This window comes from Barbus barbus, assembly GCF_936440315.1.
Source record: "Barbus barbus genome assembly, chromosome: 41".
Taxonomy (NCBI): domain Eukaryota; kingdom Metazoa; phylum Chordata; class Actinopteri; order Cypriniformes; family Cyprinidae; genus Barbus; species Barbus barbus.
This window is the reverse complement of record NC_136719.1, coordinates 20,576,744-20,598,957: the sequence shown is the minus strand read 5'-3', so window position 1 is coordinate 20,598,957 and position 22,214 is coordinate 20,576,744. Positions and strand designations below refer to the sequence as shown.

The window sequence follows — 22,214 nt, the reverse complement described above, 5'->3', positions numbered from 1 at the left end:
ATTGGTCAGTTTTACTACTATATGTAGAGGAATACAATGTGTACAGGTAATAGTGTGAAATATTATTCTGTTTTTAATAGTTTTTTAATATATTGCAAAATGTAATTAATTCCTGTGATGAAAAGTTGCATTTTCAGCATCATTACTCCTGTCTTCAGTCACATGATCCTTCAGAAATCAATTTTATATGCTGATTTGCTGCTTTATGGGTATCAGTGTTTATCTGTGTTAAAAAAGTGCTGCTTTCTTGTAGTTTTTTGTTGTTGATAAATATAAAGGTCAAAATAACAGCATATATATGTATATGTATATATGTCCTTATACTGTCCCTTTTGATCAATTTTGTGCCTCTTTGCTGACCAAAAGTATTATTAAAAGTTGAATTAATAAAAGATTAATATTAATTTTATTTAAAAAGAAAAATCAGTCTGTTGCCATAATATGGGAAATAATTGGATGTTTATTCTTGTTTTTCCTCACAGGTTGGGATCCTAATTTATACAGCAGACCTGATTGTGCGTTTGATGTGGAGGAAAAGTCTGGACCCGGATAACTTCTCCATCCCATACCTGACTGCACTGGGAGACCTGTTGGGCACAGGTTTCCTGGCCCTGTGTTTCCGTTTGGTCGTGTTAGTGGAGGGGCTTGGCTTGTAAAATGCTAGATGCCTCCTTTACCCACTCCCACCTCCAGATCCCAGTTCACGGGACCTTCGCTGCCCACGTTGGCTACAGTGGCTTTGGAAATGTGAACTTGTCTGTGGGAAGCTAAAGACAGATTATCAGCCACATTGTTTTTGTGCTTACAGGATAGGTTGACTAGAAATATGAAAAACATCGGCAGGTATGGCTTTATTGCCTGACAGTCTGTTATATGATTATACTCTTGGTGTGTTGTCCTGTTACCTCTGTGATGCTGCTTTCATACACACTAGTCACCTGATTACTGTATATTAAGGTATAACTTTAGGTGCAACCGTTACAAATTTTTATGTGCCATGTATAAACTGAATTTGAAGTTTACAAGATTTAAGACCTTGAAGGATTCTGGGATGTTTGTTTGATTTTTTTTTTTTTGTCATATTGTTTTTGAATATATGATTTAGGATTGATTTTAAAGAAAATGGGAAAGTCTCATAACTTTTACATTTACATTTATGCATTTAGCAGACGCTTTTATCCAAAGCGACTTACATTGCATTCAAGTTACAGTTTTTACATTTTATCAGCTCTTGCTTTCCCTGAGAATCGAACCCGTGCTCTTGGCGTTGCTAGCGCCATGCTCTACCATTTCAGCTACAGGAAAGCTCTTTTACGGTCATTCCTTTGCTGTTTTAGTAACTACATACAAGGTCATAATTGCTGCTAGATATTTTTACTAGATACTATATCTCATATACAGAGGGTCTAACGTACCTCTCAGTTTGTAATTTATTTGCACCCGAATTATTTTTTTTTTCTCTCAAAATACCACACTTTGGAAAAGGCAAAATCTTATAATGTTTGTTCTCTTGAATGAATTGATGACAATTATATTGTTCATGTGGCAGTTTTATTCAACACATTTGTAATATCACTCTGAATTATAATTAACATTAAATCACATGATTTTCTACAGTTGAGTGTTGTGGTCCCTAAAACGATAAAAAAAACGTCCAGAAAACAAAGTTTCACTGTCGTACCAGAGGCAGTTTGCCTTTATAATTAAATGTAAAAAAGAAAAAGAAAAAATTAAAGCACATGAAATAATCACTGTTGGTTGATGTATTCCCTGTTGTCCACTGAGAAAAAAAATGCAAAAGTTTATTTACCCTTCAAAGCAGGATTCCATACTGTCTAGTGCACATTGGCATTCACAGTTTTGCAGCACATGTATGCCCACAAGCTTTCAAAACAGGTGCAAACTGTTAGTTACATCACAAATGGCACATACTGTTGCCACACTCTCAACAGCTCAGCTCATTCAGTGAAAGGCTTTCCCACACTCACATTTCTCATATGAATCCTCTAACAGCACATTCATAATTTGACATCAGAATAATTGACATTATGACAGGACAAAAGCACTGGGACTCCTGTAACTTTCAAATCAAGACATGACGTTCCTCTTCAAATAATTACATATAATTGCCCATTGAAATGTATTACAAACCTAGACTTATAGATGACTCCCTTTGTCCTTACAAAAGGCTGTAAGATTCCAGCTCAACATTGAAATAGAGCCTAACTAGCTAGATAGAAAATATTTTCCAACAAAACATTTACAAGAGCAATTTGGGAAGGTTCGTTATGCAATGTGGCACACAAGGTACCCACTGTGCACCAGGACATGTCTGCCTGTCCGCCAGATATTAGTCAGACTCCTTCTCACCCTTTCTCTAAAGATTTCATCATCATTTCAACCATAAAAACGAGGCATTAGCCTTTTTCGCAGACAAGAAGAAATACCTAAATTATTGAGGGTCATTTCAACCACGTGCTAATGACCCAAAAGAACAGTCGTGAAAACTAATAAGACGTTAAACTGTACTGTCAGGGATTGATTTTCTCTCACTTTAAGAGTTCTAAGGGATAGATAATCCCCTAAACATATACTGGTACCTCTCCAAAAACCTTTATTGCACTTCAACCGTTATAAATAGACGAGTGTTTCCTCCCAGGGTCATGCTGATGTTTGACCTGCAATGCCCAGTGAGTAGTTTGCACCTCACGTTGCATCCATAGCTTAACAAGAGCCGCACTGATGAGGGTCTACCTTTCCCCAACCGCAGCTATGCACTGTTTACCCAGCCCGTTGCATGCTAAATAAAGGGGTGACTCTGTGAGAACACCATTTCTTTCCAGAGTAGCTAAACCGGCCAAAGTAGACAGCCTTGTCCAGTTTGCGAATGCAGGACAAGTCTAAATTCATCCCTTACCCTTGACTCCTTCCAACATGTTACCAGTTATCTGCTTGAAACAGTTGACAGTTTGTGACTTGGAAACTACCTTTGTGATTGGGCATAAGGTTAAGGTCTGAAATCATATCCAAGGAATGCTAAAAAGGAGGCTCTGAGATCAGCTTCAAGGAATCTCTTCGAGATTAACGTCAAGGCTTTGCTGGTTCCAGTTCAAGAGCAAAATCCAAAATAAATATGCCACGTAAACAATACCATAAATATCCTTTTTGGTGGTGAAGATTAAAGGAGAAGAAACATTCATAGCATTTGTCTGTTGATGAAGAATCCCGCTTCACTTATCAACATTCAGGACAAAGGCACATACTTGGAGCTTGGTCGCAAGTTACCAAAGTCAAAGGAATTACAGACAGTATTTTGTGAACTTTCGGGATGGGATACAACATCCCAGCCAGAACTAATCGGTTCACAATGCTGAATTTCGCCTCAAGGGAGCGAGGGCAACGCCATATCCAAGGCGCATCCTCTACAGGTTCCCTCAGGTAATTCACTCGAATTCAGACACAAGAGTGAAAGTTTAAACATCAGTGCGCGCAAGACTCACATCCATTTTTGCAAGTTATGGATCAGTTGAAACCCTCATCTCAACTTCAAGTATGCTGGCACAGAGTAGTTAAAAAGCAAGAAGTCCATTCGGTAAAGGTTGAATAGTTTCTTCTGGTAAAATGGACTGATGTTGTCGAAGAACATGGCGGCCATGTCACCCGTGGTCCTGGTGCTCTTGGACGTGGCTGGGAATTTGACCTCTCCTTCGGCACCTGCTAACTTCAGGATGTAGCGCGAATCTTGCGCAAGAGTCTCGTACTTGCCCACCACGTCATAATGGATCAAGCAAGGGTGGCAAAGCGAGTGAACCCTTTCCCAGTGCTCATTGAATGGTTCCTCTCTCTGAGTCTGGGGGTCTACTAAATAATACACAAATTCCTCAAAGGAGACGTCGTTGCCTTTTTCCAGTGCTTCAGCCTGGGGGTCCGCACGATGCCTCCGGATGATTTTGGTCCCGTAGCGTTTATGAAAGGCTGTGTTGTAGCTACGGGTAAACTTGTTGCGATATGCCGAGACAAGTCTCTCGAAAGGTTCGCGCACAAATACGAACTTCAGATATGTGCGTAGGCGCTTGTTGATCTCAGCCGTGGAGTACTCCGAGAGCGAACGCAGGTTGCCTGCTACGTGAGCCTCGTTGGCCGGAATAGCCAGTGGTTCACGATAGCGCCCATCTCCTGTTAGCACCATCAATACACGTTTCCAGTTTGTACATGCCACTTTGGGGACATAGCAATACAATAACTTGTGTTTATCATCCACTATGAGGTGGCGGAGGTCCTCCGGGCCAAGTACTCGTCTTTTGCGGGTGTGGGTGCGACAGGTTTCCTCCAGGAGTTCCCTTCGATCCTGCAGAGTGGCCTGCACTGCAGACTGCTCCAGCTGGAGGACAGGAAAGAATGGTACAAGAGGAAATGGAATGAAAAAAAAAAAGTCACACGGGTTCAGAACAGAATTTCATATTTTTGGGTGAACTATTGCTTTAAAACTGAAACCTCCTGAAACCGAATGTAGGATTTCTTAACAGTGCACTTATGGGAACCACAGATTGCACTACATGCAAACACATGTATTTGTGTGACTTCATGTGATATGACAGTTGCTGTTTGAGGGAAGTTATTGTGAAACCATGAGGCACATAGCTGTTATGGGAGGGTAACGGTTTTGCCTGGGGGATGAGCCACAGATGGGTTTGATAACGGCAAGTATATAATAGGATTTGATGAGCTGGTAGTGTTTCAACTGGAAGGATTTTATCTAGACGTTCCACTAAGACCTTTAAATGAATAGTTCGCCCAAAAATGAAAAGTCTGCCATCGTTCACATAATGTCATTCTAAACCCATACAACTTACTTTTGTCCGTAAAACACAAGAGCACCCTGGCTGTTTGCTTCCATTACACAGTGACCAATGTCTGTAAATCTACAAGTCTAATGTATAGCTTAAACAAAATAATAATAAGATGCACAAGTTGGATTACTCTTTACATACTATGTTCGCCAATTTTGACAGACCCAGTTATCTTTAACATTTATTATATGAAAAGAGCAGCCAGGATTTTCCTCTTTTCAACAGAAGAAAGTCAGTCATACAAATTTGGAAAAACATGAGCAGACTAAAACATTTTATTTTGAATTATGTCAAGTATTACCCTGGCACAGTTATGATGCATATAATTTAGTTTTGTCAGATGGTTTGCATGTGTCTTTATGAGATGAGATTGTGTAAAAATAAGGTGTTGGGGGTGTGAATGAATTGAGCCACTCCAGGAATGTGAGGTTGTTATTTTAGTAATTCAACTTCCACTGCTGTTAGAATCTGTCCCTTCAACACCAGGGGCCTGAAAAAAGCACTCCGTCCTCAGTTAATCAGAACTATCCCCCCCACCCAATTGCTTTCAAACGTATCATCAAGTTCACTTTGTCTTATTTAATAATTGCATAAACTATTTACTAACTGTTAATCTACATAATTTCAATGATTTCATTGCTGAAATACATACCTGGTCATTTTCTTGTAGTGTCTGCAAAGGACTTCTTCCCGATTTAACTGAGAAACTGTTCTGGCCCGAAATCTGTTCAGAAGCTACAAACACACAACAAATGCAAAAGATGAGAAATGGCAACAGAAAGATAATGGCTCCAAAAGCAAAACATTTAGACATCCATTAAACATGTGTTACTTAAACACTGGTTAATTTTATTGCTTTTACATATGGTCATTGCAGGTTAGAACAAGCCTCTAACCCTAAGTTTCAACTTCGGTGTGCATCTCGCATTGCTATTAAAAATGAATGATACATCAAATTGGTGATGAGAGCTGTACTAGTAATTTATGCTAAATATCTTTTTAACAAAACATTGTACGCATTAGCTTATATTAAAAGAACTTAAATTGACCAGAATATCATAGAGACTCAAAGGTGGGGTCTTTTGATGTGGGCTAACGAAACCACACAGAACACCCTAGAAACCACACAGCAACATGCTAAAAACCACTCTGAACTCCCTAGCGACCACATAGCACTGCCTTGGCAACCACTCACAACATCCCAGCACTGTGACAGCGAGTTCTGCATGTTCAAGCACCACTCAAATTTTCCTCAGAAAGAGCTTCTTTGGGGTTAAGAGACTTGTGACCTTGTGTGGAGAGAGCAGAGATCAAAGCGCTTTGTCTGAATGATCACGTTATTGAGCTATAAAAGATTAGAGCTGTTAATTCTAAGCATATGGGGACCAGCAGGGTTCAGGCTGGTCCACAATTACTGCCTTCTCTGACTCCTGCACCTAGCCGATCAGCCATAAAATTCCTCCTTCACATTTGCATTCTCTATAGGAACAATCTGTTCTCTTCAGTCCAAGCCACTTCCCCCATTACTCCCCTTCTCACCCACACACACACACACACACACACTCCTTCAGTCTGTGTTGGGGCCCTTGCTGCTAACATAAGTGATTGGTTTTGCACATGTGCCAGCTAAGTCAAAGGGATACTTTAAATGCTCAGAAAGAGAGCGCAAGCTAGGAAGTCTGGACACTAAGAGAGTGGAGGAGTAAGCAATCATGGCAAAAAGAGAAAAGGCACTTTCCGTTAATGGCTTCTATAAAAAAAAAAAAAAAGAAAAGTTTTTCAGTAAATGGCCAGTGAACGTAGGTGCTCATCATCAATATCAGAAGGACAAACTAAAAAGATTTAAAATTTGGGGGAACTTTTTTGTCTTTTTATATCAATAAACACAAAAAACATCATAATTAAATTTAAAAATGATGCTAAAATCAGATAATTTATAAAAAAATATCTAATATAATACAATTTTTAAAAAGCTTAAAAAGAATTAGTGGTACACCAATTTGTACCATATCTGTGTAAAGTGTCAAAAGACCTAGTAGAAAAATATGGATTATATGTGGATCAAATGTAAAATGGAAGGAAAGAAGAACATGAAATAACATGGAAGGGGTAGAAAGAAGGAAACGGGGAGGGGGTTGAGTACATATACAGACCCAAATTTGTCCTATGAAAGCAGGCGCTGATGGCTTACCCAGCCTTTACATACACTCATTATTCAACTGGACAGATAGATAAATTAAATGAATAGAAAACTATAAATAAGCCAACACAACATGTAAATTAATAACTTCTACAGTGAAACGTAAGTCTTTTGTTTGGGGGCTTTTAGGCTTATTACTGTATTACAGTTACAGTAAAGAGTGACAGTGCAACATTTGCAAGTGGAATGCTTAAAATTTGCACAATGAAGTCTATACCAAGGATGTGCATACCTAAGTTTTCAAAATCATGATAAGTACTCTAAACAACTAGTAGAATCTGAACGGCTAGTTCACTGATCAGCCCTGTATAATAATTAGGCTGCAAAATTAAGGCATGTGAATATTAATTAATTCAGTCATGAAGATGTTGCTTGGTAACCTTCCAGGAGCATCTAGTCATAAAACTTAATTAATATTCATGATTGCTTAATTCGCCATTTGATTAGCACCCACTCAACAACGTCTGCCTTTCAGCCAATACATTAGGCCCGCTCAGTGAATGAAAAAAAACAATGTTAGCATAAAGTCTTGAGCTGTGCTGCTCACATACAGTTCAATGTGAAATATTTGAGGTAAACTATGCTCCTATCTGTTGTAAAAACTCATATTTATGACCCAGTCGGTTTCCTCACAACATATAATTCAGTCGCTAAATGTTAGTGTACAAAGTCATAAAAAAGGAAGTATTTAGTGTTACCAAACACCATAATCTAATGTATGTGCCAAGTACAAACATATCAGAGCTGCCATTGCAAAATGATGTCTTTTCACAAGATACTCCTAATCATAATCAACAGATGAGTATCTTCTTTTTTTTTTTTAAAGGAAGTTTTAAAGTGTGTGCAAGAGGCCGTTAGGAGCTGTCTGATTCGCAACCACAGAATGACATGCAAGCTTACTTCCTCTTGTGACTTTTTTTTTTCAACAGGAACATAGTAACCTGTAGAGAATTGCTAGAAGAAAAAGACAAAATTGAAGTTAAATGATGACTAAACAACACAGTATCACCCCAAAAAATACTAAATGAGTTCCTCAAAACAATCCTAAGCTACTTGCAAGAAAAACAGCACTAAACGGCTTCCAAAGGTGGGCAACAATGAGGTCTCTTTTTAAACTGGTTAGTATGCACTATGAGTGAGGTTCCACAAGTCAACCGAGGCCAGGCGGCGACAACAAAGGTTGTTTGCTGGAATGCTACACAGGCTTGTGGACATTTATGTTGGCCTGTGAGAGTTTATAGAGGACAGCACAAATCAGCAGGCTTTTATCAAAAGTTTGCAAGGTAATGGACAGGAAGCCCTCCTGCGGCGCTGCAACTGCTCCCTTACTAATCAAATTCTACTCTGCCTCGTGTGGAGAGAGTTTTTTGTTCTGTGGTGACTTTTGAGTTTTTGTTTTACTCCTGAAATCAAATGATTTATCTTCTCAATTGCCCTCACAGCTGGTGCTCTCGCCCCTATAGTCTAAATATAATTAGACTGCGGTACATGGAAACACATTCAAATGACTTTGAGGATCATTTTACTCTGGTTGAAACAACAGTGGAAACATAAGAGCTTGTGTTTCCTGGACACTGTGATGTCAGGAAGCATCATATATGTGTCATGAAACCCATCAGAATTAGAAATGAAACTAGTCTGATGAAATCAGAAAGTTTCACAAGTTGTTCGTATTCATGCAAAATGTGCATTAAAACAATTTGCCACAAGTCTCGACATGTTTTCCCAGAAATTGCTACTTCAAAAACCCAATTTCCAGTAGTGTATCGAGAAGTAAGATACCGCAGAAAACTATGAAACTGACTTATTCTAACGTCTAGTCTGTCAGCGTCCTCTTTTGTACCTTGTAGGGCTTTTGTATAATATTGTAGCTCAACATTGAACATTTTTACATGACCATTCAGAAAGTTTGGGATCATTAAGATTTTTTTTTTTTGGACATTTTTTGAAAGAAGCCTCTTATGCTCATCAAGGCCATTTATTTGATCAAAAAGACAGTAATAACAGTAATATTGTATATATATTTTCTTTTTACTTTCACTGATTTCTATATATAGATATAAATTTATTTACCAAATTGAATTTTCAGCAGCCATACTCCAGTCTTCAGTGTCACATGATTCTTCAGAAATCATTGTTTTTCTTTCTGATTTGCTGTTCAAGAAACATTTCTTATTATTAAAACTATTGAAAACATTTGTGCTGCTTAAAAGTTTTGTAATATATTTTTTTCAGGACCTTTGATGAATAGACAGTTGAAATAGAATTGTTTGCAACAATGTTAAAAGTTTTTACGGTCACTAGATCAATTTAATGCATTCTTGCTGAATGAAAGTTTCATTAAAAAAATCATACAGACCCTAAACTGTTAAATTATGATGATTTATATATAAGGTAGACCATAACATTTATTTTAATTTCTGTCAAACCTTTGAAAATTTAATTATGGTGAATGCTCTATACATAAGCACCCCATAATTCTAGGAGCTGCAAAATCGAGGCAGTAATGAAATATTAAGCTATGAAACAAGAACGGACATGATTGAGAATTACTGATTTTATTAAATTACAGTGCAAAATTATTAAAATGCTTAGGCTGAAATTCTAATGAATACCTACTGAGACCTGTTTCTGTAAAAAGTAGTTTTACTTGCCATAAAGTGTTCTTAGGGCAGAGGGGAATAGTTTTCTAGCTAAAGCAATTATTTTCCTTTCTGCCTCAAGCACACCAAGAAGTAGAACTCCAATGGATGCCGTGTTATGCCGTATAGCATGAGCTTTACTCTCATAACTTTAGATGAAATTGAGAAGAGGGAAAGAGATGCATGTGATATGAAAAGGTGAAGAAAGACTATGCTTCTTTGTCTCTTCAGAGCCTCAATGTGAGGGTGTCACTCTATCCCTGACTAACAAAGATGCGTAACTGTTCATCTCAAAATTCCATTTTAGGCTGGATATTTCCCCTTATTTATTAAAAGGACACTGCCCTTTTCTCTTTCCCAGTCCTGAAGCGTGAACAAATTAAGAAAACAAAAGAGAAGATACAACAAACTTGCGTCCCTTAAGCTGTTTTACATCAAGAAAGTGCCTTTTATTCAAATAAGTGCCAGTGTTTGGCAATCAAACAATCTGTTCATGTTTGATTGCCAAACACTGTTCAAACATTTGTTTATTCTATCCAAATCTCTGACGGCTTAAAATCCATCTCCAGTCTCAGCTGTCTGAAAGGAAAAGTGAAGGATCAAGAGGGCTGGCGGGATGCTGACCAATGTCCCGGCAGCATGTTAAATCAAAAGCATCTTGTGCGCAGTTCCTCATAAAATATAAAACAGGTCTATTGGGAAACTTGGTCTCGTAGAGCAGAACGACTCCCAGAGTTATGTCATTTTATGAGTAATGTAATGCTTAGACAAAACAGCGATGGCTGATGACGCTATACCAAACGCATATGCCTGAAGGATCCTGTCAGAAAGTGGTTTTTAAACTGTTGTAAGTTTATTTATTTGTGCAAGAGAGCATCAAAACCATGCTTCAAATCAAACATTAAAGGGTCAGATCAATGAAAAATGAAACTTCTGTCATCATTTACTCACTCTATGTCATTTCAAACCTGTATGACTTACTTTCTTCTACTGAACACAAAATATATTTTTGAAAAATGTCTTTTCACTCATAGCCAGCAGGATCCAAAACAAACAATTCTTCAAAATTCCTTCTTTTGTGTTCTTGCAGAAGACACCAAGTCATACAGGTTTAGAAAGAGTGTGAGGATGAGTAAAAGATGTCAGACTTTTCAGTTTAGACTGAACTATTTATTCAAATTGGTTGTTAAATGCAGGTTTTAAGTCTAAATTCTCAGATTGTAGCATCCTAGGTGGTTTATCCCAAAATCGATAAGACTGACTCCAACCTGTGCGAGCTTAATCACTTGAATTTACTACAACTAGAGCGTAAAATGTGTAAATGGCACATAAACAATTGACGAAACAATTTAGGCTGCATTACTGGAAAAAGTAAAAATCCAATTTGACCTTCAATCACTTCATAATGTGCCCTAATTTTAAAGGATAAAAGAGTTTTGCTTCTAGGCCTCTGGAGTAAAGAACTTCATAAACTTTTCCAACAGACTCACATATGAGCATTGGAAGTTTGCTTGATGGTGAAGGGTGAGCTCATGTTTTACAGCCATGCGGTGTAAATGCTTCGGAACAATTTATCTGTGAAGAAATGAACACCGTATCCTTCTATAATTAGTTGACTATTTCCCATCTCATTGCTGCTATAAGCAATTATGAAAGTGAGCATCAAGAATATCTAAAACTACTTTAAAATTACCCTTAAATATGCAGTTTTACCAGGACGAATTGTGAGGGAGCTGAGTAAAACGCCTAATCAGGCTGTCTATGTCAAACTAAACAAGCGAAAAGAAGTGTGACGTGTGGTGAAGTCAGCAACATTGCCTCTGTAAACACGAACAGCAGAAACTGATGGTGGTCAGATAAGCAATGAAACTGCTGCACATTCAGCAGACACAGTGCTAGTATTATCAGGAGAACACGAAGTCCACTCTGGGACTTTAAAAGGACAGAGACATCGTCTTACTTTCAAATCGCCCACAGTGGAGCTAAGGTCAAAGAAATGACCCACTGTCTTGAAATGTTTAAAGGTCTTTTAACAAAAGCTCAGCCACAGTCCAGCTGAGTATTTGATCTGTGCTCTGACTCACATTCACTTACTGCACAGAGAGGGTAGTAGCTCCATATGTTTCTCATGGACAAAGCACTAAACTTTCATTAGTTGTACCTCACTGGTTGCATTTTGGCTGGACAAGTTTTCTTGATGTTGGCTTCAGGTAAAAAGAAGCATATCAGTAGAAGAATGAGGGGAAATTCAATATTTGATCATTAAACAAACTTGATCACAGGATAAATGAGCCAACACATGAGGATGGTTATCAAGTGGTTTTGTGAAGAAACATACATAAACACAAAAGCCATTTTAAGGTAATTACTGATAGCTGCTGCAAGCATTCGGCCAAGACACCAAGAGAGCACTACTTTTAAGATCACTTGTATCAGCTCTTTTTATTGGAACCACTTTTTAGAAGCAAAGAGGACACAGTGGTATACAGCAGAGCCAAACTTCCTGTGAAGTGTGACCGTGTGACCATTGAAGTGGTGTGGCTCAGCAAATAACTGTCTATGAGCCAAAAAAGAAACGCTTTAAGCAAATAATGCACAGTTTGAAAATGTGAGCCTAAAATGAGTTTAATCACGTTCAGGCCTATATAAAAGCTTCCCAGTTTAGAATGACTTGCCTTGATTCACCAACATTAGAAAGAGATTAAAGGAATATTTCACCTGAAAATTAACATTTTATCATCATTTCCTCATAATCTAGTTGTTCTAAACCTATATGAGTTTCTTTCTTCTGTTGAACACAAGTTATTTTGAAGAATGTAGACAGTTGACGGTAGTCGTTTCTATGCTAAATATCTCAAGAAAGAAAGAAACTTGTACAAGTTTGGAAGAAGTGAAGGGTGAATGATGAAAGAACTGAGGCTTTGTTTACAACATGAAAAAACAAGAATAAACATTAGCTATTACTACCAGGTGATCTCTATTTGTTCAAAGTCTCTTACCATAATCTACATATCTTTTGTGGTTACATACTTCACTACCCCGTGCTGCTTTTGATCTTGTCCAAGTGGTTTCCATACTCATAAATTACTGTCACAGCACAGGTTTACCTCCATAACCTGTCATGAATCTAAGTAATCTCTGGTTGAAAAATCTGACATAGTCATATGAAGCCTTTCCCAAAACTCTGGGGAAGGTCAAAGCCACTGACCTTTAATTCCCCCTTCTTCTCTAATCTCACACTATCCTTCTTCAAGGTGATCCGTTCCTCTCCGAGGCATCAGGGGAAAGGTTTAAAAGGTTTTGGATTGCCCCAGAATCTCCCAGTGGGGGCTTTCCAAACATTCCAGGGGCAGTTTTACTCTTTGTCTGCTTTGTTTCCAGTGGGTTTCAACAGCCGTTTTTTGTTCGCTGTTCTAAACAGGCTGAAGTCTACACGTATGCACTCTAAAGTTTGATGTCCTTTTTAGTATGTCAGAGGAACTGCTTTAATGTGGCATGCATGTCTATGTTATCTAAACTTTAACTACCTAAGCTTGTCAGTTGGAAGTGATGACAATGCACTAAATCATTCCCAGTGGCAATTGACGTAGAAAAGACGTTGGTTTGATGTCAAAAAACAGATCAAATACGCAAATCAAACTTACGTAAAACTTGATGAGACATTGATTTGATATAAAATGAACGTTAAATATATTGGCCAACATATACATTAGACCATTTTCAGTGAGGGATTAACGTTCTACTTTCACGCAATTACAACTGGAAGAAATTGCCATCCAAACTGAATTTAAAATGATGTTACAGCATCTTGATCAAGTCTTGAGTAATTTTGACGTCAAGGTGCCTGCTGGGTTTTTCAGGGGATTTCAATCAGACAGTCTTTTCTTCAGGCCTTGTTTACAGTTGGTATTAAAATGCTTTTCGGCGACCACAAGTGGAAAACATTAAATACAGGCATAAATGTTTTGAGCTTGTCCATTTTCAACCACTTCCAGAGGGAGTCAAAAATGCATGTGATCTTTTATGGTGTAGACCTAAAATGTGAGCATTATGGGACATGCGTTGAGTAAGCACACCAAAACAATTGATTCCAACTAAGCTATGTTGTGCCACACACAGATGAAACTGTTGTTACCATCAATATCCTTTCCATTTGCTTCCATTTCCTACTCGCTCATAAACAGTGTAATGGCTTCAGTCATTTAATCATATTCATGCTCCGGAGTGGTAAGTGTGCCAAAATAAGATGTGAGGAAATCTGAACACAAGTGGTCACAGGAAATGCATTTAAAAATGCATGCTAAGACCAGGTGCAATCGGTTATGCGTCTCATCTTATAATATGATCAGACCACTGAGAACATTTCCTAAAACCAGGAGCAAACAAGGACAAAAACCTCACAGGGAAAGAAGTCATTTAAAGGTCTTTCAACACAGCTTAGAACAGTAATTGTTAACCAGTAAAAAATGGGAAAAGGTTCTAGAATGGTTAATGGATCGGCCTGTTTGAGATTAAAACCAACAACCTTTTGACTATCAACCTACATTTTAACAATCGCACCATTTAATGTACAGCAAAATAGCACAACCATTCCTTGATGGCAATGACCCAAGACATTTAGGATGTCTAGACCTGGGAGGAGCTACGGGTCAAAATGCACTTGCATCATCATTGCCCACAGTTAACGTTTAAAAAGGTTAATGTCATCAATCCAAGAACGAATTTAGGATGTGGTCATTACCTGTTGCAAGAAGTCTGATTTGTAACCTACATTTGACGGGTGAAACATGTTATCTAACTTCCCTTTTCCACCGATTGAAAGAATTTGCTGTGCACCAATAAGCTTACAGCCGAATATGCTCTGAGGTCACAGCCCTAACTTCATTTCAGTAGGTACATGGATGTGACCAACACAATCTTAAGGCAATTTGTAACTATTTTACATTTTAGCAAATTAGTAACTACTTTGTTTGATTTTGCAGGAATCACATACATAATCACCTCCTTGTCACATTTCTCATTCAATCAGGTTGCATATTACAATATTCCAAAAAACCCACACATAGGCTATAAACATAAACATATGATTGTTTTATTAACCCAAGCTTTTCTATTAATTGTTAATGCAATTAATGTACCCAGTTCATTCGTTGACTGGACCCAAAAATAAAAAACATACCCAGCTTCCATATGACTGACCTTCAACGTTGAAATATGGTTGAAATTGTCAGTTCTTGTTTCAACGTTGAAACAACGTTAATACAATGTTTAACGCTGCACGGCTGAAATACTTAAACATTTACAGTGAACAATACTAAAATTAAAGTCTCCAGTAAAAACTTCTCAACATATTTAAATCGAAACTATTATGTGTGTGTTGACAAAACTGTTATACAAGCTAATATGAGTCAAACAATTGACATCTGAGCGGGTGTCATTATTCGAGAACCACAGATTCAATTCAATTTGCGAATATGATTCAGTTCATTTAAAAGATCCGACTCAAAAAACAAATCCTTCACGAATCAGACATCGCTACTTTATTAGTAAGACTCACCTGATCTTGAGATGTTCTGGAAGTATAATAGAAGAATAAAAAACGACCCGACGCATGTCGCCAGAAACATCCGACCCACTTTGGGCTTTATCATTCTGATACTCCTCTAACGGGCGATGCCTGACTCTCGCCCGGCGACGGAGGTCCGTGAAGGGCTGTGGTCGCCGAAGAACAATCCTAAACGCGTCTGTCCAACGGATTCCTCATTTTACGAAGAAACACAAAAAGAGTCCAAAAAGCAACTCGGTGTAAACTAATTCCGATACACGCTTTATCCAAAACAGCCCGCTTGTCTACCGGAGAACAGACCGCTTTATAGTTGGGTGTTACACGAACCATTCACCCAAAAAATTTAACAGGTCCAACACTATTTCAGCGAGCATTCGCGTCAATTACGCAAAAATTCCATTGATCACCTACATGTCTTCGGTACATGATCACATGTTACTGTTGTCAGTTGCACACTCAACTTCCCCTAAACATGGAGGGCATTGTATCAAACTTTCGTGCATGACGTCACGCCCACCAGCATCTAGCTGAGTGCCCAGGGGGCCCTGGATGTGACGCAACAACTGGAACCCCCCTAGAGAGCGAACGTAAAACTCGAGCGTTTTCTGAATAAAAGTAAAGAGACTTAAACAGACTTAAAGCACTTTAATAATTCGCTTTCATGTCTTTAAATAAGGAATAACTCATCTAGGCCATTTTTTCTTTTTGATGCTTTTAACAATTTCAAACGTTTCCATGTGATAACCACACACATTTTATTTACACTAAAGTGCAAATAGCCCACCTTGTTGGCAAAGGCTATTTACACAAACTCCACCCACCAACGTGTGATTGAGTTAGTCAACACTGAAATAAGACACTCCACAAGTATTATCTTCAGTTGCATAAGAGGTAAGTAGTGTACTTTTTAACGCAATAATAATGAAGGAAATTTGAAAATAAAAGTATCGGGTAGCAGATGGAAGCATAAAGTTCTCCAAAATCTCCTGGTAGACGGCTGCATTGACTCTGGACTTGATAAAACACAATGGACCAACACCAGCAGACGTCACGGCACCCCAAATCATCACTGACTGTGGAAACTTCAAACTGGACTTCAAGCAGCTTGGATTCTGTGCCTCTCCAGTCTTCCTCCAGACATTGATTTCCAAATGAAATGCAAAATTTACTTTCATCTGAAAAGAGGACTTTGGACCACCAAGCAACAGTCCAGTTCTTTTTCTCCTTAGCCCAGATAAGATGCTTCTGACATTGTTTCTGTTTTAGAAGTCGCTTGATAGCCCTTTTCCTGAAGACATATGAGCGTGGTGACCCTTGATGCACTGACTGCAGCTTCAATCCACTCCTTGTGAAACTCTCCCAAGTGTTTGAATCAGCTTTGCTTGACTGTATTCTCAAGCTTGCGGTCATCCCTGTTGCTTGTGCACCTTTTCCTACCCAAATTCTTCCGTCCAGTCAACTTTGCATTTAATGCTTTGATACAGCACTCTGTAAACAGCCACACCTTTCAGTAATGACCTTCTGTGACTTACCCTCTTTGTGGAGGGTGTCAATGATTGTCTTCTGGATCATTGCCAAGTCAGCAGTCTTCCCCATTATTGTGGTTTCAAAGAACAAGAGATACCCTGAATTTATACTGTAGAGATGGTCGTTTAATGAAACTCAAATACAAATATTGTAATATATTGAGATACTGGATTTTGACTTTCATGAGCTGTAAACTCTAATCATCAAAATTAAAATTAAAAACTTTTGAAATGTCTTAATTTACATGTTATGAATGTAAAATATATATGAAAGTTTAACTTTTTGAAATAAGTTACAAAAAAATGAAGTTTTTCCACGATATAAAATTTTTTGAGATGTACATGTATGTGTCAGAAGTGATTTCTGTACAAATATTGTATGTTTAGTGACATCTGGTGGACAATACAGGAACAGTTTGACTGACTGCTTCACTCCCCTCTAAACCAGGAATCTTCAAACTTCAAGAACTCTTTCATAAATAAAGAGACATATAGCCTATACTGCATAAATTTGAGTGTTGCATTTTAAGCCTATTAATGCATTTACATAATATACTTTATGTTTACATTATTAATGTAGGCTAATTCAAAGTTGTGGGTTATTTTTTAACTAATAACTTTCAAGTTCAAGTTTGGGGTGGGGGGTGGTCCATGTTTCAGCAGGTAGGGGTTTGCATGGGGTTTCAGAGGGGGGCGGGGTGGTTTGAGTTCAGGGCTCTCACAGCCTGGGGGAAAAAGCTGTTGAGCAGTCTGGCGGAGCGGGCTCTGATGCTCCGGTACCGTCTTCCTGATGGTAGGAGCTGGAAGAGACTGTGGGAGGGATGGGTGGAGTCCTTCACAATGCTGTTGATTTTGCTGGAGCTTGAGGGGCACCGATGATCTTTGCAGCTGTGTTCACTGTCCGCTGGAGGGTCTTGCGGTCAGCAGTGATGCAGCTGGTCAGCACATTCTCAATGGTGCCTCTGTAGAATGTGGTGAGGATGGGTGGAGGGAGACTTGCTCTTTTCAGCCGGCGGAGAAAGTGTAGGCGCTGTTGTGCCTTTTTGGAGAGTGACATCTTGTTGGTGGTCCAGGTGAGATCCTCTGTGATGATTTGGGAGGTACAATAAAACATATAGCTAAACTTCTTGAGTCAATGTAATATTGTATTTTTTAACACTTGTGCATGCTTGCTCTAAACTGAAGGATATAATGTTTTTAGGTTCATTTGAGGTCTACAGTAGTGAGTATGAATTCTCTTGAGGTTGTGGTGAATTGGCCTTGCACAGCCTAAGCATAGCTCCCAATAATGAAAACAGTACAGTCAGTAGATAATTGTTTCTATGATAAGTTATCATTGCCATGCAGCCACACCTTCTGTTAAGCTCACAAAGAAAAGCATGCATGCATATAACATAATTTACTGTTAAGTAAATAAACTGTGGATGCAGAACTGCTAGGCTGCTACAAGTTTCCTGTATTAGATCAAGACTTCAGTGTAAATGGGAAGCAGGTTTTAAACAATGGAAGTCATAGTGATAAGCCCTATAGGAACAGGTCATGTTGATTCAGGTCAGAGTCAAAGTCCAATAACAACTGACCTGGTTCATGTTGATTTAGAGTCAAAATGACCCAGGCCCAGAGGAAATGCGGTTTCACTATTAATATACATGCAAAATATAATATATTTACAAAAGACTTACATTAAGCCAAATTCAAGGACAATCATTTATAACAGCTAATATATAAATACTTGTGAAAACAGATTTACAACTCTAAAATGACCTATTCTGAAGTGCTGGATATGGAGATACACGGAGATGCCATATTATATAGTTTCAATGAGGTACAGACATACATATGCATTGTAAGGCCACATGAATCTAGGAATTAAATAGGTCAGCTATATGAACAGATGACCATTGACTAATGCATCAACAAGTATGCTACATGGAACACATGCATCTAATATTTTTTTTGCTTGGCCACAGAGATACACTGAAAGCACAACACCACATTACAGATATTCGGATTACAGATATTACAGACCGAGACACTTTCTTAATGCTCAAAACATTTCCTGAAATCCACAAGGTCAAGCTGATTTACATTTGTACAAGTTAGATGCAGAAGAACCAGAACTCATAGAGAGGTTGTGCTTCCTTCTTATGGGTTTAATGGTAAGGTAAATCATATTTTTCCTCATTTTATCTCCCTGAGCAGATCCTTGGAGATCAATCGGTGTATGAAAGTGAGAAAGAACCAGGTGTGTGTGTGTGTGTGTTAAAGTTCACAGGATTCAGTTACTGCTTTTATTGAGTGACATGAAGACACTTCATAGGGGTGTTTGATGTGAAATATGATTGATATTTAGCCTGGCTGTATCTTTCCTGTCAGGATGGTCAGTGCTGTGGGATTGAGTGATCCACTGCTGTATCATCTGTTGCTCTGAGTTTTTCATGATACTTTGTGGATAGGCCTATAGACAAATTTAGACATTTTACATAAATGTACTCTACATTTAAGCATTTGGCAGATGCTTTTTATGCAGAGTAACTTACATTGTATACACTTTATCAGTTCATAACATCACTTAATTGCATCTTACGTGTGATTAAATTAAAATAGTTTAAACTTATAGTAAATGCAATTAAAGTTAAATATTCTTTTTTTATATACATACTTATTTCAAAGTTATTTATGCTGTCTTTGAAATATGAGTAAAGAGTACTGCCAAATGTACTGACAAGCATTTATGGTAACTAAAAATGCTTTAACTTCTATTGAAATGTAAAACTTTCTATTGACATTGAAAGTTGCAATATAGTACATTTAAAATGTACTTGTAAAACATTATCAGAAAGTGCATTTTTATTTCATTAATATTATATTGTCTGTTTTTTAAATCTACTTTTTGAAGTACACTACAAGTGCACATTACATAAATTTATTTTTTACAAGCGTATCTCTGCAACCCTCAATTATTAGACACTTTTGCTTTAATTATTAATTGAATTTCACTGAATTAATCAAAAACTAGTCATAACATACACACAAAGACTTCAAGCAACTTTAAAGCTTAAAACATCAATAAACCAAAATAATTCATTCATATGTTTACATTTTTTAGATGAAACTTAATAAAAAAATAAAGTCATATATCTTTGAAGATATCACTGAGCAAATAATCAGTCCAGCCTCCCTCTGCATTAGAACTATAGCTCTTTAATGTTATGTTTTCTCTGGCCTTTGTCGTACTTGTTTTGGCAGACGGCTCACTGTCTCTGTGAGTCAGCATGAATGTGCTTCAGCCAGAGCTGCTCTCAAAAAGACCTTTATCTGAACCCTTTTTATTCAGGACGTGCATCGCACGAGGCTGTTGAAACAAGATATATTTCATGACCACCTGACCTCTGCTGACCTCTGTCCGGGGGTATGAAAGTCTGTCATTTATCTCTCTCTTTTTTCAATCTATCTATTAAAAGCAGCAGGATGGGTCACTGACTTTACGGTTATCTGATCAGATCAACAGATTTCAGAGCATCATTTTAACATGATATTCTTATATGATAAAGTCATTTATCTTACAAACCAAATTCAAGGTCAATAATGTAACAAAATATATCAATTTGCTCTGAATTGCTGGATAAGGAGATGGACAGGTCAGATGGTGAGCTTTTTGTGGATGTATTGCGATCTGAGAGATGTTACGGTACAAATCATGCATTTCAATACTATATATTTTTAACAAATTAAATAAAAACGGAAATGCAATTAACACAAAATATGGGTGCAAACAACAGCTCCTCCACCTCCTGAGGATTCTCTCCTCTTGTAATGAATAATACACAATTAACTGGCTCATATAAACTAAACTAAAATAAAAATAATAAACGTGAAAGTGAAAATATTACTCAGTTTTCTGCCCTTCATCCATCTTTTCCATTAGTGATTTTCCATCTGAAATTGTAAGCACTTTTGCTTTGTGAGGCGTTTACAGAACGGGACCGACACCACTGATCCATAATTCATCACTTAATCATTCAGTGAAATCTCTACGTAAAAAAAAAGAGTCAAATGAGACCTCATTCCTGTTAATACATTCACAGGGTTGCAATTTTACTTGATTTATTTAAAAATGATAAATTCATTTATTCCAGCATGTGCACTGAGCTCTTCTGCATAAAGAGTCTTATTACTACCTCAGGGCCAACCACACAATGCCTGATTCAAGTGTATAAGAAAATGCCAACTATTAAGTAAACATGAGTTTATAACCTTTTTAACATTTAGGTAAGCAAGGTTGTGCAGAAGTAGATTAAACCATACACTACTCTTCAAAAGTTTGGCATTAGTACAATTTTTTTTATTTTATTTTTTTTAAAGACGTCTCTTTTGCTTACTAAGGCTCGTCTATTTTATCAAAAATATAGAAAAGACATGAAATATTATTATATTATATTATATTTAAAAATGTAATTTATTCCTATAATGGCAAAGCTGAATTTTTAGCAGCCATTACTCCTTTAATTCTTTGATGAAAAGAAATGTAATTTTTAAAATATAAATATTTTGTAACATTATAAACATCTTTTCTGTCACATTTGATTAATTTAATGCATCCTTGCTGAATAAATTGATTAATAAATGTATTTATTAATTAAAAATTAATTACTACAAGTAACTATAACTAAAATGAATTCATATTTAATAATAATTATTAAATAAATAACAATTAAATAAATTATGAAATAACATAAATAATATATGCATTATTTTACATGCACATTTTTTCAAGCCCTGGTCCACTTCATTAAAAAAAAAAGTAAATGAGAAGACCCCAAGAGCTTTGACACAATTCCAACGCTGATGTGAACTTTAATGAAGTTCTGTTAATCACAGTGGCACTGGACTGTGAAAACAAACTCAAGGTATGCCTCAGTGTTGGCGTTCTGCCTCTCAGGCTCCCCCTGGTCTTGCTTTAAACATTGCTCTTGATTCAGAAGCTTAAACATTTCGTCACGAAGTTAAAATTCCTCATATATGCCTCCCATTATTCAGATGCATTAGGAAACCTTCTTTTCCTTTGAGAAGGTGACAGACTGGTCAAGCGTGATGAAAGGAGAGGTGCCAGATGGTTCAGAGGAAGAGGAGACTGCGGGCTGAGCAGAGACTGATAGGTGGGAGATGGTATATGAGAGATTTTTTGATCATCAGAACTGAACTGCAGTTCTTAAATGCAATCAATAAAGATATAAGGATTACAGTAAATTAAACTAAGTAAGGTACGACAATATCTATAATCTAGAATAACCCACTAAGATCAATCATTTGTGTGATCATTCTGAATTCAGGTCGGCAGTTCTACAGTTCAGCACAGATAAACATTTTGAGTTCATAAGGTCTTACCTGTGAGAGTGAGCTGTGATTATGAAGGCTCGACTAGAAGAT

The 22,214-nt window shown here is 37.4% G+C and overlaps 2 protein-coding genes across 5 annotated transcripts in view; one reads left to right on the top strand and one right to left on the bottom strand.

Annotated features, from left to right (window-relative positions):
* LOC306860765 (solute carrier family 41 member 3-like) overlaps nt 1-1,711 on the top strand; it is a 29,454-nt gene extending 27,743 nt beyond the window's left edge. For all 4 annotated transcript variants that reach the window (XM_079402655.1, XM_079402654.1, XM_079402656.1 and 1 more), the window contains one exon: nt 483-1,711. In XM_079402655.1, coding sequence (XP_079258781.1) covers nt 483-656 — 174 coding nt within the window. In that variant the 3' untranslated portion in view covers nt 657-1,711. The remainder of the gene's footprint in view (nt 1-482) is intronic.
* LOC306860766 (carbohydrate sulfotransferase 11-like) lies at nt 1,540-15,747 on the bottom strand. Its single transcript, XM_079402658.1, has 3 exons — nt 15,250-15,747; nt 5,503-5,585; nt 1,540-4,381 (listed from the first exon to the last, which is right to left on the bottom strand). Exons 1-3 carry the CDS (start codon nt 15,341-15,343, stop codon nt 3,536-3,538), a joined length of 1,023 nt encoding a protein of 340 aa, XP_079258784.1. The 5' UTR covers nt 15,344-15,747; the 3' UTR covers nt 1,540-3,535.
* Between the last annotated feature and the right edge of the window lie 6,467 nt (nt 15,748-22,214).